The sequence below is a fragment of the Poecilia mexicana genome, unplaced genomic scaffold (genome assembly GCF_051168715.1).
Source record: "Poecilia mexicana isolate PSO_F unplaced genomic scaffold, ASM5116871v1 scaffold_21, whole genome shotgun sequence".
NCBI classification, from domain to species: domain Eukaryota; kingdom Metazoa; phylum Chordata; class Actinopteri; order Cyprinodontiformes; family Poeciliidae; genus Poecilia; species Poecilia mexicana.
This window is the reverse complement of record NW_028263390.1, coordinates 1,910,467-1,925,921: the sequence shown is the minus strand read 5'-3', so window position 1 is coordinate 1,925,921 and position 15,455 is coordinate 1,910,467. Positions and strand designations below refer to the sequence as shown.

At 37.3% G+C, this 15,455-nt stretch overlaps 1 protein-coding gene across 1 annotated transcript; it reads right to left on the bottom strand.

Annotated features, from left to right (window-relative positions):
* Positions 1-4,279: 4,279 nt before the first annotated feature.
* On the bottom strand, positions 4,280-14,687 carry serinc1 (serine incorporator 1). Its single transcript, XM_015006396.2, has 10 exons — positions 14,559-14,687; positions 13,871-14,032; positions 12,827-13,020; positions 12,556-12,635; positions 11,429-11,566; positions 8,422-8,591; positions 7,149-7,239; positions 6,320-6,461; positions 5,969-6,193; positions 4,280-5,159 (listed from the first exon to the last, which is right to left on the bottom strand). The coding sequence occupies exons 1-10, from the start codon at positions 14,595-14,597 to the stop codon at positions 5,021-5,023; spliced, it is 1,380 nt and encodes a 459-aa protein (XP_014861882.1). The 5' UTR covers positions 14,598-14,687; the 3' UTR covers positions 4,280-5,020.
* Positions 14,688-15,455: the final 768 nt, after the last annotated feature.

Here is a 15,455-nt window from a genome sequence, read left to right as displayed (position 1 = left end):
TGATTTACTGCTATACTTGTCTCCTGAGATCTCTTCATACCATGTAAACAATTGTTTTATATATTTCCAAGAGCAATGTAAGAAATAGAGTATTATTCTTTGGATGTTTGTTGTTTGAGTTAATCCAGTCATCCAATCAACCAATCAATCAATCAAATCATTCAATCAAGTTTATTTGTATGACATTTCAGCACCAAGTCAAAGTGTTTTATACCATAAAAACATAAAAATCTTAAACTAAACATACAGTCAACATATGTGAATCTAGTAAAAGACTTTGTTTTCTCGTTAAAATCATCAATACACCTAATATATGCCTGTCGATGTTCCATTGATTATGTTAAACAGGTGGGTTTTTAGTCTAGATTTAAAGGAACTCGGTGTTTCTGCAGTTTCCTGGATGTTTTTTTTCCAGATTTGTGGTGCATAGAAGCTGAATGCTGTTTCTCCATGTTTGGTTTTGGTTCTGGGGATGCAGAGCAGAACCAGAAGACCTGAGAGGTCTGGAAGGTTGATACAACAGCAGATCTTTAATGTATTGTGGTCTTAAGCCATTCAGTGATTTATAAACTAACAGTATCTTAAAGTCTATTTTCTCAGTGTAAGTACTCGAGCCTGGGTGATGTTCTCTGTCTTCCTAGTTTTAGTCAGAACAACAGCAGCAGCGTTCTGGATCAGCTGCAGCTGCAAGATTGATTTTTTTTTAGACAGAAGATAAACACATGGATGAGTTTCTTTAGATCTTGCTGGGACATTAGTCCTCTAATCCTGGAAATCTTCTTCAGGTGACAGAAGCAATACAATGAGCATCAAGGGATTTGCTGTTTTGTTTGTTAAAAGGCTTATGTAGCAATGGGTTTTGATACTCAGTCTTTGCACGTGTTCCCCACAGTTCCTGACCTCCTAGGCTGAACTGAATGTTTCATGATCTCATTTAAAGCACACAGCAGACACACGTCTACCCAGTAAGGAAATGAGAGGGTACTTCTTATTACAGAGTTATATGCATGACAAACATCTATAATTTCCCATGTGCAGAAACAAACAGATTATCTCTCATGGTTGACGTATCATTTAAAGGTTCCTGCTGTTTAAATGTATCTAATGCCTAAAGATAATATCAAATTTTACATTGCTGTAAACATTCAGAGTATGACTCGATCTTATTTGTAATTGATTCAAAAACTAGTGTTAATGTTATTGCTAGGGCTGCCTCAAAGTCATATATATACTTTTATCCTGGCAAAGACAGACTTGACTGGAAGCAATACACTTCTGAGATTTCAGAAAATTCCAAACAAAGTCGTTGAACCCTTCGGTGATCCACTCAGAAATGTTGCATCTAAAAATGTTTTAATTTCCTGGGGATTTAAGGCAGTAAAGTCGCCATGTAACTTCAATAAAAACAACTACTTTTTTTGTAATCATTAACATAGAGAGAGAGGAACACAGAGAGGATTCCATTTACGATTTTTGGACATGAGAGATTAGTCATCACAAACTTATATTGATGTCAGCCTACATATTATCCAAACTTTATTCCTCTTATATTAACCTAACTCTTCTGGCTAAAGCAGTGAAAAAACAGGACAAAAGCAACCCCTTCTACAGGCAGTAACAGCCAAAAGAGGCCTGCTTAGGGTGCCAGTACCCATGGCATTACCATGGAAGTGACACTCAAAGAACTTGAAATAAACACAGCATTACTTTAGAGGCAAAAGACCCATCTTAGCAACAGATTTGCTATCCCCACTAACACAATTCAAGCAGGACAAACATGCAGATGCATAGTGACTATTAAATACAGAGAACCACATCCATATTTGCTAACATTTAATTCTATTCATCTGAAGAAGTAAGTGTATTTTATGTGAGCTTTTATTCTAAACCCTAATATTTTCAAAAAAGTGAAAGAAGCTGTACATTTGGATAGTGAAGATATGTTCAAGGAGAGATAGAGAAGCATGGAGGGTAGTGAGCTGTGTGTGCTTGTGTTCAGAACACAAACACACTGAAGTTCACAACAGATTCCTGTAGCTCACTAAGTCAGTAGTAGGTGTGGTTAGAGGTTAGCATCTTTCACATGTACAAATTACAAGGACTAGAGAGAGTCACAAAATTATATTATTTTTATTTTTTTGTATTTCCTTCTAATTCATGGAAAACACTTTGAATTGCCTTGTTGCTGAAAATGTGCTATTTAAATAAAATTGCCTTACATTCCCTTAATTTTGTTGTGTTGATAGTCTGTGTGTGTATGTGTAAAAGCTTGAAATTTCCCATGCACAAATTTCATTGGTAACTTTCGCCTCTGGCAAGTTTCATAAGAAAAGAGGGAGCAACATCACCTCCCATGCAGAAACATGCAGAGCGTATGCAACTGGAAATTATCAACTTAATTTTTATTTATCAAGCAGGTTTTAGTTTATTGTGTATCGCAACCGGCCTTAGTAAGCAATATTTTACGATTTTCTACAAATATTTGAAATTGTAATATTGGTTGAAACAGCAATACAACAGAAATGTCTGAGTCATTCAGAGCCAATAGTAGTCAACCAAAGAAACCAATAAGATTTTTTGAACTCCTTAATGGCTCTTGGCTCTGTTTATTTTCAAGCAAAATTGGAAAGTAAGATTATAATATTGTTAATAGTATATTAAAATTAAGTTACATACAATGTGAAATAAGTCATCTTGCATATGGCACCCGGACGGCTTTAATGCTTTCTGATTCCTGTGTTTTCATAATCTCCTCCTGTGTCTTTGTAATTACAGCCATTTTAACCGAGCAGGTGACATCTTTTGAAGTACTATTACCTTCAAGTCTTATTAGCCTAACACATGTCAGCTTTATTCAGCACTGACGGCTATATTAGCCTGAAACATAGACCTAGCCACATTCTGATTTCTGAAAGCTTGAACTGAAGCTTTTGTCTCGATAAGGTTTTGACATGTGGTCATTAAACTATGTCAATAAATGACTACGTTTCTGAAATGTAAAAATTGAATGATACTCAAGCCATACAGTGGTGTGAAAAAGAGCTGGCCCATTATCGGATTTTTTTATTTATTTGCATGTTTGTCACACTTAAGTATTTCAGAATTTTAAACTAAGATCAAACATCAAAGCAATACTACAGATATGATGAGGAATTAATGATTTTACACTATACTGTCCCACTAATAAAAGCATTTTTAAAAAGCTTTGCATGTCCATTTAGAAAATGTAAAACTCCTGAAATGTAACAAAAGCATTTTTTCACACATTTTATTACTGCTTAAAAATGCATTATTATTATGTAAACACCACATAGTAAATAATCTCAATAAGCATTGCATGCTTAATTAAATATGAGTTTATTTTACTATGTTTTCTTGTCCCGTGTTGTTTCATAATGTTCTGGTTCAGTATTTTGATTTGCTGGATATGATTGCCCGTTTTTCATTCCTAGGAATAATCTGATTGGATTAAAGAGACTTGTCTGTGATTGGCTGGTGATTTTGTTCATTTACATGGCGACAGTTGCAGGCAGGCAGAGAGCAGGAAAGTTGGAGTCATCAGAGCTGAGTGTGTGCCAGAGCATGAGAGAGTGTTTGTTTAATTTAAATGCACAAAATCTAATTTTTGTTTACAAAGGTATGTGTGCACAGGTAAATCTACGCATATTAGTCACTGGGCTCTCATCTTAATGAAAACAAAAATCACAGCATAAAAAACAACTCTTCTTGTCATCCCACAACTGGCTTTGAGAAAATATTGGTCTAGCAAAGTGGTTCTCGGTCCTCAGTGGTTCTCAGGACATATTTGCTGTTCCAGGTCTCTCTCTGCTGCAGCTCCCTGACCAGCAGAAACCTTTTGATCACCTATTTAAACACAGCAGGTGTGTGGCCTACGGGAAACACCTGAAACCTGAAGACCCAAGTGGAGAATCTCTGCTCTAATACTTAGGTGACAATGGTTGGAGTTTGCTTAAGTGTGTCGCCGGTTCGATTTCCACTCTGTCCACCTCTGTCGTCTCCTTGGGCAAAACACTCCTACCAACTTACCTGCTGGTGGTGGTCAGAGGGGCCGATGGTGCAATATGGCCACCTGGTCTCTGTCAGCCTGCTCCAGATGTGGCTACAACCCAGCAGCCTGCCATCATCAGTGTGTGAATGGGAACGACTGATTTCATTATAGAGCCTCTTTGAGGATCCTGAAAAACGCTTTAAAAGTCTGATGTCACTTTGTAACATATTCAGAGTACAGCTTAATGGAAGCATGAAACAAAATACACACTTCTTTTCTCACTTTATTTTAATTAAGGGATGCAATAGCTTTATGACAAAGTTAATATTCAACTATTATCTAATAACACTACAAAGAGGTTTTAACTAGACTTATTTTTACACAATAGACATTACTAATCAGAATCAATAAAAGGAAGAATGTCTTTTATGTATGTGCCAGCTGCAAATAACACAGAAAACACCAACACAGCACTATTCATGCAATGAAGTGGAACAGTGTTCCCAGTTCCAGACATCTCTCTGCTTGAGCCTGACTTTCTGTGGAACAGTCTTTCACATGTCCCAAAACTACAGAGACCATTATTAGGTTGACAGCTAGAGACAATTGAAGCCATCACAACACTCCTAAAAAGTGAAGAAACATTCACTGCTTAAAGGAAAACATGCTTATTAACGATTAGTCACTTTGGATAAACCACAGAACAAACTTATTTACAACTGCATCAGTGCAAGGGTTCACTAAAAACAGGCTACAACCTGTCACAAGAACACAAAGGTTCATCTTACTGGGAATGAAGATGAAATGAATGCATGCACACAGGCTTTACTCATCACCCAGACTGCACATGCCAAAAATGACTACACTGAACACTCAGATTCTCTAACGCCAGGACTAATCTGCCTCTGTCACGGTAAGCAGGTGCAAGGTTAGATCTTATATATCTGATGACAGAAAAAACAAGAGATGCAAAGCATGAATCTACAGTTGAGTAGCAGGGAAGTGTGTTTTTTAGTCAAAGTCTCTGTTGACCAGGACCAGTGGAGCCACCAGAGTCCACACATAAAGGCCAATGCAGATCCAGCTGGAGGAGATCTTCACCCACACAGACGGCCACCTGCTGGTCATGGTCTCATATTTGGAGTCAGGGCTGCAGACAGAGAAACATGCAACCAACAGGTTGGAATGAAGCCACTTCATATGGAAAATGGAACTTGCTCATAGTGTTCAGCTACAAGTTAAGCAACGTGATAAAATGTCATTTTGTGTGTGTGTGTGTGTGTGTGTGTGTGTGTGTGTGTGTGTGTGTGTGTGTGTGTGTGTGTGTGTGTGTGTGTGTGTGTGTGTGTGAAGGCATACGTCTTTGAGATTTACATTCACATCTATATCTTTCTAAACTACACACGACAGGGTGTTTGTGCTCAAATAGCCTCCTCCACTGTATACATGACCTCAACAAATCACACAACAATACGAGTTAAATGGAAGATGTGCTCCATGCACACAGATGAAACCAGGAATTTACACACACTGAATGTTTGACTGAAGTCATACATTTTAAACGTTAGTTATCTTACTTCTGAATTCAAAGAAATAACTAACTCGCCAAGTTTTCTAGCATATAGCAGACAGAAATTATTTTGGTAATTCTAACTAAACTAAAACAAGAAACGTTGCATTTAACTTCAGACAGTGAGAAAAAAAACATGTTTGTGTCTTTTTATTCAGAATATGTAAATATGTGATTTCCACTGTATATTGTTCCAATAGAAACAGGGCTGACTGGGTCAGAGAGACAGCTCTGACTCTTTACCAAACATTTCTGTCAAAAATCCTCTGAGCTCCTTTAGCAGTGCAGGATGACAGGAAGTGTGGCAAAGCATCGACTTCAGCACCAAGCAGAAAATGTCTGCCTGTACCACTCTTTTGAAAATAACAGAATAATCCTCAGAATCCTACCTGTACCAGTTGGTGAGCGTCATCATGATGTAGAGTGACGCTAGGAACAGCATGAAGTGGAAAAAGGAGTAAGAATAGGTGACCCCATCCTTCTCATTGTCCACAGCTCTGTTATGGCCACTGCCCTCCTCAAAGCTGTCTGTCTGGGGTCCGTCCTCGATCAGAGCAGACTCATCAGTGGTCAGAGTCAACTTGTTCACCTGGGCATTTGAAGAATTGCGAATACTAATGGACAAACAGAAACACAACAAGTTAACAATGTGCAAGAGCCGTTTTTCAACCACTAATTTACTAATAATCTGAGCATCTCTGTCAGTTCAAAACAAGCTTTTACATAAAGAAGGTTCCCACCTGGAGTACAGGACACACATGAGGAAAAGAATCAATCCCACAATCCCTTGAGCATCCCACCACGTAACCACATGGTCCTGACCTTTAGGGCTGGTGCTATTAAGCCCAATGATGCCCAGAAGGCTGGGGTTACAATCTCTGTCTGCAAAATACACACACACACACACACACACACACAACTCAAATCAAAAATGTCCAAACTTTCAGTTCACTACAAGTTCCTGAATGTTAAAACTGAGTGACACAAAAGATGGAATACTACAGAGGGATCATAAACAAGCATTTTCATTTATTGAGGCATCCTCACAAGTTAATTTGTCAGTTATAATAAACCTGCTGTATGTTTACATACATCAAATAAAAACACATATGTACCTTTTGTCATATGTGTGACAAAAGGTACATTTTGTCACATTCAGAACAAATGTTTCTTATTTTAAGACAGAATTACCAAAGATATTTCTATTTACTAAATGCCACAGTAATGATATCACGAATATGTCATATTTATTAATTGATGTCTTCAAAATCAGGAAACCCAGAACATTTCACCCAAGTCATTCAAAGGCATGTATAACTGAATGTATGTAAAAATCTGATTGTGAAGACATTAAAACATAAATCTGACATTTTCTCTCTCTCATTGTTGTGAGAATACTCTATTTCCTGTGTCCTGCTCCAGAAATCTTTTAAGTAAAGTAGAAAGTCAATTATAAGAAGCTAATTTAATGTGATTTTAACATCTTTTATTTCTCTTCTCTTTTTAAGCGCTGTGTTAACAGGACTCCGTCATTAGAGTAACTAATAATTTGTAGACATGTTTGCTTACCAGGCTCATTGGTCATTGCAGACCAGGTCAAGTACATGGTGTACAGAGTGACCAGGGAGGATTGCAGCAGACCAGATCTGGGCTGGGACTCCTTTATGAAGAATATGCAGCGTTAGGAAGAAAACAGAGAACTGAAAATGTTCACAGCCACTTTAATCTTCATCAAATTGCTCGACCTAAATTTTCTCATTGGTATCTAATAAAAACAAAGTGCATATTCTAAATTAATGGAATGAATACATAAACACATACAACACCTCTGAGATAAATTCTGTATTTATAGAATTAAAACGTTACAGTTTATTTAGCTTAGTTTACTTGTTAAAGCTCCAGTATGTAACTTTAGAAAAGAATTTTTTTTTACATATTTGTGAAAAAACTGTCGTGAGTGATAGCATTATGCATTTTCCAGGCATATAGTGCCATTTCACACCACAATCATGTTACCTTCAGTTGTTATAAAAATGCTATTTATCAAATGTGACTTGATTTTGTAATTTAACACCTTGAAATTGGGTTTCCATCTCTTTAAAAACTCCTGCTCTTTCTTAAAGTCTGCCTTCAGGAAGTCATCACAACATGGCTGCTCTATTAACCCTTTAACAATGTTTTTACCAGCATTGCTCTGAGAACTGCTGAGCTCATGTAATGAGCTCAGCAGTGTTTGCTAATTGCTGTTGGCTAGTCTGAAAGAGCTGAGGGTCTGTGAAGCTAAAGCTCAGAAACCGCAGCTCAGCGGAGGAGCTTTGGCCTTCATGAAACTGATAAAGCCAGGATCAAAATATAAAGTCAGGCACTTTATGTTTTGGTCTGTCTGATGTAATTTTTAAACATCAGACAGACCAACTGATGTAATTTTAAATGGTTGATGATTTGATCAGTTACTCAGTACTTGATTAGACTTTTTACCAAATACTTTTTTACTCTTGCTTGAGTAATTACCTGGCTGGTTACCTTTTACTTCCACTTTTGTAAAAAAAAAAAAAAATATGCTGAACTATTACTTCTCTTATTTGAGTACAACTTTTGGATACTCTGCCCAAATCTGGCCAAGATTAACTTGGTGGTGCTATGGCAACACTGGCTTTATCTCAGATCTTGTATTTCTGAATCCGACTTTTGTGAAAACAGCTCTCAGGTATATTTTTGATGACAGGATAAAACATTATAACATGATGTAAAGCTGAAAAAAATCAATTTGACATAATACTGCCCCTTTAAATTACAAGATGCTGCTTTTTACAAGAGAACTTCAAAATGAAGTGCTTATTACCTGAATCTGTGGTAGAACAGACATGACGGAGGCTGTGACGCACAGCAGCAAGTTGATGCTAATGAAGACCTTATTTTCAGTGCAGCCATCAGAATGGGTGTAGTAAACATAGAACAGAACCAAAGAGACCAGGGACAGGAGGTAGTTCAGCGCAGTAACTGAAAGTAGAGCTGCAAAAGCAAAGCAAAAGTCAATTTTAGATAAAGTCTGTTCAAAAACACAACAGGATGTACAGCGTAACAACAGTATACACACCTCTTCAAATGTTCAACCTACCACAAATTTCAAAGTATTTAATTAGGATTTTATGTGATAGAACACCACAAAGTAGCACATAGCAGGAAAGAGGAAGAAAATTAACAAATTGTTTTCAAAATAGTTTAGAGCAATTTTTGAAATCAGCTTAGCTGAAGCAAGTAAACATCTAACTCAGGCAGGCAGTGTGCCTTAAGGACCAGGGTGGGAACTCTGGCCTGCAGCACCAACAGCAGAAAGTCCATTAAAGTCTGGAGGTGTGTTACAGTTTTTAGTCAGCAGGTGGATCCAGAACATCAGGACCAAAAAACTCCATAACAAACATGGTTTGGTCTTCACCATGGTGAGTATTATTTCATTTACTGAGTTAGAACTTAAGATTGTTAAACAGGGTATGCTCCACCTGTTTCAGAAAGTAATATAGTTCTAGTAATAACATAGTTAATAATAATGCTGGTTACACATCTTACCTTTACCAGAGGTATTAAATAAATATCAAGTTATTTTAGGTTTGCAATACCTAAATCACACAATGTAACTTGATTTGTTTTTATATGCTGCAGTAAATGATTCTTTTGTGGCATTTGATTTACTTGGATTTTGTAAGTAAGGTCCGCTTATCCATTCTACAGAACAAGCAATAACCAATACAAATTGTGCATCTAAATTTCTTTTTCATTCGTATTACATTTTATTCATTTCCTTTTCCTCATTTATTTCAACCCATAAGGAGACAATTCATTTCTAAACACCATAGAATTAATTCAGAGTTTTCAAGAAATGGAGATAATAAAATCAGAAACATCATTTAAGCACTAAGTCTAAAACAAAATCAAATTTTTGGTCTACTGTCCTCAGAGGTCACATTAATGGAATATTTTCCGTATTTGACTGGTTATTTTTTTAAACGACGGGAAAATCTGAAACCCGTCGGTCATTTGACAGGTTATAATTCACACCAATGACAGGTGCACATTGGCAGACATTATAGACTTTACGCAAAGATTTCATCGCAAAAGCAACTAAAATCAATTAATAAAAAATCCTTTCTGAATATCATCTCATGGTCTCTGAACTAAATGCGTCTTTCTGACCGGGACCTGACAGCGTGTCATGGACCGGACGCTTTTGAGCGTCTGGTTAGGAAGCGCTTTCCAAATCTTTGGTTGAAATGGCGCGTTTAATTTCAGTCTCCATTACATACAGAACAGAGAAAACTAAAAAGAATGCAACGTTGAGCTAATCAATTTATAGTCTAAACAGAGGAGCCTGTTGTTTATCTTGAGTAAATAAATGACGATGCATTAGACCGTAACAAGCTCAGTTTGCTGAATAACCAATGCGGATGCGGCTCCGCCGCTGCAAAGAATTAAACTTAACTCATCCTGCAGATTTAACAAATGGAATTGGAAGACGTTACCCTCCCGTTCCCAGGAGAGCATCAGACGTAACATCTGTCAGTTTCGGAAAAGCGAAACCATGTAAAAACAATCCTCGTAAAAGCGCAGGCCCGGACGGCACAAGGTAAAAAAAACTTCAATTGATCGGTTTGGATCAGACAGATCCAACTGACTGATGAACTAGGGCTGATTTCTCTGCCGATGCAACCAGGAGGAATTTGTGAGGCTGTGCGTTCAGACCCAGCGGGCAAAGTGCTAGGGTCTGAATTTAAGTGAAGTCGTTTAACTTCATTTATTATAAGTTAATGGGGCCACAGTTGGTGGTTTTTGTCATGGAGAAAAAGTTAGATGCATTCATTCATCTGCTTTATGTGTGATGGGATCTGGATTCATGGTTCAACTAGGTGAATAAAAATAAATAATAAAAATGGGGCTGAATAGCCGATGATAATATGATTATAATCATATTAACCAGAGGGTTAGAGCCCCAGTTAAACGAGATTTAACTGAAGTCCTCAAAGGGGTGCGGGTTTTAATGTTTTCTCAACTAAAGTTCTACAGCTTTTTATTTCTCTTTCTCACTGTTTAAATCTAATGTTTTTATCTTTACTTTTCATCTAGTTATTAACTTCTTTTTATTTCTTTTTCACACTGTCTATGTAAAGCCCACCTGGAAAATGTCCCAGTTCAACGAATCTATATCTAGGGGTGTGAGAATCCTTGTTAAATGATGTTTAACTAAAGTCCCACGGGGTTTAGAGTCCCAGTTGATGGCGTTTCAACTAAAAACCTAGAGGTTGGAGTCCTTGTCAAACGGTGTTTTTGACTAAAGTCCCAGAGGGTTAGAGCCCCAGTTAAACAACATTTAACTGAAGTCTTAAAAGGGGTTTTAATGTTTTTATCTTTTTTAATCTTTTCAAAATGTCTCTTTCTCACTGTTTATTCAATGTCACATGCTGTTTTTATTTTAATTATGTGAAGCACTTTGAAATGCCTTGCTGCTGAAATGTGCTATAAAAATAAAATGTGATTGATTGATTGATTGATTGATTGATTGATTGATTGATTGATTGATTGATTGATTGATTGATTGATAATTTGACGGGTAAAAATAGAACATGACTGATTTTTTTGAATGCTGTCCGCCAAAATGACGGAGAACAAAAAAGTCTAGAGCGACCTCTGACTGTCCTAGCCAAATTAGAATTTGTCCTTTAAAACTCTAATGTTAAACAGTGTTAAAGAGTAATTTTCCAGTAGACATTTTAATTTTCCCCTGACACGTAAGACAAAACCAAAATATATCACCTGTCATGTTATGTATGTTTAAACTCCTAAGGTTATTATCCTACCTGCATACCAACAGCGAGAGTTGCCCTCTTCCATCTTCTCCACCCAGGACTCGTTCCAGGAATGAGCAAAGTCAATGAGTAAAACCAGCTGGATGAGGATGAAACAAAAAGCTCCTGCCATCCCAATGTAGAACCACACTGCAGAGCAGAGCAAGGAGAACAAGCTTTATATGTGAACTTAGTGATGACTACAGGGAATTCACCTTCAGTTCTCCTTGATTTAAATCACTGGTACCTCTACTTATGGACATAAAGACTAGGTTTTTTTTAGTTTGTTTTCTTTTCTAAACAGGGAACATTGGTAGCACTGGTTTCAGATCATTTCACTTCTGCAAGAAACATGCCAACCACAAAGGATCCCTGCATCTTTTTTACATAATACAAGTGAATTCACTGACGTCACAGGATGTGTGTTTTTTGTTGTTGTTTTGTTTTCAGATTGGATGTGACTGCAGAACCAAAGCTGAGTTTACAGTATTCACCTGAGGAAATGTTTTTCAGGGATGTCTCCTCCCTCTGGCTGAGATCTGTAATTGTGACTGTTTAATGTATTCAGCACCTTCATTAAAGGACAGGTGGTGTTTTCTATCCTCAACATTCATGTGCCTCAAGTTCTGCTGGTCAGATGGACACTGAAGAATCATCTACACACTGTCTGCTATTTGCTCCCACAGACATGCTGGCACTGCTGTTGTCTTAGAGTTGAATCATTAGATGATATTTCCCTTGTTGCACCGTCTTCTGTTACTCTTTATGATTCTGGGTGATTCTGGGTTGGTGACTGCATCATGAGGTGGGTTATACTGGTGGGCCGACTACAACCCTACTATTCCTTGTTGGGACCTTACAGTGCATTGCTGAAGAAGCATGAAGAACAAGTAGAGATACTCAGAGTATCTACAATCCAAAATTTTACCCCAAAACATTTTTGTGTCTGATTATTAACTCCATTACTGACAATGTCAATCAATATTTACTGCAATGCTGTTCTTTACCTCTCAGAGATAAAGAATGAATGAGGATAATTCAGTCATTTATCACAAAAATAACACAATTTCATTTTTTAATGTCCACTAGGAAAACCTACACAGTTAAAAAAATAATGCCCAAAGGAAAGGAATACTTACCAGTAGTGAAAGGTCCCTCTGAAATAAAAAACGAACCAACAGTGATGCCAAGAGCTGCGACAAACTTGAAGAACCAAAATCTGGTACAAAAGAAGAAAAAATGAGAGGGATGACAAATACCAGTCAGTCAGGTTGATGCTGATTACTGTTAAAATCCAGCAAATGCAGCTGGAGTTAAAGCATTTCCAAACCACTCCTAAAAATCATAATAGTAAATGAAAGGAAGATACCCATTTGAAGAATTTCTATATATATGTATATATAGACTCACCCATTGTGAAGTGCTGCTCGGGGGTCTTGGCTGCTCTTTACTTTGATCATAAGCAAAGAGAACAGTAAGAAGAACATGGCCATTCCAAAGCAAACCCGATACACAGCCTTGTAGCCAACCAGAACGTCACAGTTCACTTTGCCATCTAAAGCAGATAAAGATGAACCAATCCCTCCTTCACAGAATCCTGGAATCTACAGTGATACAAAAGAAGAAATCTTAGTAAACATCCGCAGAAAGCATCATAGCAAAACTCAGAGTCTGGAAAAATGTCAAACATGGATAAATGCCAGAGACTTGGCCAAATATGTCTGACACAATGAGAGAAGGACACATAGATACAGTGACAGAAAAGATGGCTAGGCATATATTTGCCAGATTAAAAATACATAGTAAGACTAATAATAATAAAGCTCATAAATGGTGCCGCAGATTATATTTACTGCATGTTCCACATATTGTGTGGACAAAAGATGTCTGAGTGGGACAGATTATTGCAGCAGGACTGCTGAGAATATTTATGCAATAAAACCAAAAACACCATAATTAAACTTCACTATTGTGACTGATTATTTAACAACCAAAAATTAATACCAACAGCCATCAGAGACCAGAAACCAATCACTGAGTCAAAAAGAAATTGAAGATAAAACAAATAAGAAGAATTCCCTCTCTCAAAATTCCTTTACAGGCTCATATGAAACATTAATTCTTTGCAAAGCAATTTAACGCTCCTTACATATTTAAGCTCAGACTCTCGTGATTCAACATCAATTTCTCTGTGGTTTCCTGTAAATACCTTCACGGACCTGATGTATGACTCATTCGAAAAGGTTCTGATTTCTCATCCAAATTCAAAGAAAACATAACCAGATAAAACACTTGTCAAACAAGGGATAACTATTTGACTCCACCTTCTTAAATCTTTTCTAAATGTCATTTCTAGCAGCAAAATTCAACTGTTTTTCCAACTATATGTCACTGACAAATGTTTTTATACGCTAGGAACAGTTTGAAGGCAGTTATTTATGGTGAACACATTACCTTTTTGAGCTGGCCCTCCATGCCAGGCATCAACATGATGCAGGCAACAGCCACTCCCAGCAGCAAGAAGCAGGCGTAGATGAGACGAGTCATGGTCGAGTTATTTCCACTTGGACAGCATCGACACAACAGACAGGGGGCGCTGCCACAAAGGCAGGGGATCTGCGTAAACAAACTTGGTTAGCTGAGGACAGAAAAAGGGAGAGGTATTTCTGATCCTAGTTGTGCAACAGTGAGGCTATTAAATGACTTGTTATCGTGTATAAATAGATGGTGATGTGCTAAACAGCGCAGGTGGAACATAACATCCACCTGTCTTGTATACATTATAAACGAATCACTTAGCTAGCTAAGCGTAGGCTTTTTACCCAGTCACTTATCACCGGAATATTACAGGCTGCGTCACCACTCGATCAAAACAAAGCGAGTTTGCGGCCTAAACCTCCAACGCTGGAATAGATTTCTGTTGAGAACCGTTTGTTCAGCCACAAAGGCGGAAGAGATGTAAAACCTTTTCCCCTAATGGTTTTGCTTTCCTTTCTTTCTTGTTAATGGTTGTTGTCAGGCTTCTGTTCTGCGTGGTTTGTTTTCTTTAAAAATAAACAATAATGGAGAGCCTGAATATCATTGCAACAAGTTAAATAGTTCTTTCGGATGTGTATTTTTTGGATTTCAAAAAGCTTCTCACCCAGCTAGCCATGGAACAGAGTCCCAGAACGGCTCCCATGGTGCAGTCAAGCTGATGGCGGATGTTTTTCTGAAGATGGATGTAACGCACAACAGCCTCTTCTTCTGAAAGAACGTTCACTCATCTGCTGCCCTCTTGAGGACGACAGAAGAACATTTCAGTATCTGCTCAGCTGAATACGTTAATAAATAAATAAATAAATAAATACAGCAATACAAAAATTTTGACCAATTGTAAATAATATGTCTTTTTAAACTTTTAAAGGTGTGATGATGTAGACCTATCAGACTAAAACATGAATCAATATTGATTCCTTAACTTTAATTCAATATAAAATCAACACAAATATGCATGTAATTCCAAATTCAGATGATGGTTGAATCAACTTTGATATAGTGTCAGTTATGTGAAATCCTAACATTGATTCAACATGTAAGTCACCGACCACTTTCAATATCGTTTCAATGTCAGGCTTCAACATGGATTGCCTGACGATATTTTAGCGTTGATTCTTTCATATTTTGCTATCTGGGATCTGAATCATAAACTATTTCAAAAGGCTGTCAGTCACCCCTTTGACATTCTGTTTCTACATGACCACACTTCACCCAGCCTTGTTCTGCATGTTGTTTTATATAAATTCATATCTTTCCATTTCAAAGTTCATTACTCTTTTATTAGTCATCCAAGTTTCAGAAATTACAATTATGCTAAACAGCTGTTGAAATGTCTGAGTTTCTATATAAACTTCGGTTATTGAAGTGAATTAAAGTGCTTAACCACACAGTACGGTCTTTCATGTACTTTGCTCTAGAGTTTAGTTAAATCAAAAAAGGGTTGGGATCATCCACTGGGGATAAGCGTGAATGATGAAGGATGGATGGTTGGGGTCATATG

What these genes read in the sequence shown, in the direction of transcription:
- serinc1 (XM_015006396.2), bottom strand. Translation starts at nt 14,597, where the DNA reads ATGGGAGCCGTTCTGGGACTCTGTTCCATGGCTAGCTGG. An exon ending in CGAGCAGCACTTCACAATGG is followed by an intron (nt 12,636 to 12,826) that starts GTGAGTCTATAT and finishes CTTTTGTACCAG; the next exon opens with ATTTTGGTTCTTCAAGTTTG. An exon ending in ACGCTCACCAACTGGTACAG is followed by an intron (nt 5,160 to 5,968) that starts GTAGGATTCTGA and finishes CTCTGTCTGCAG; the next exon opens with CCCTGACTCCAAATATGAGA.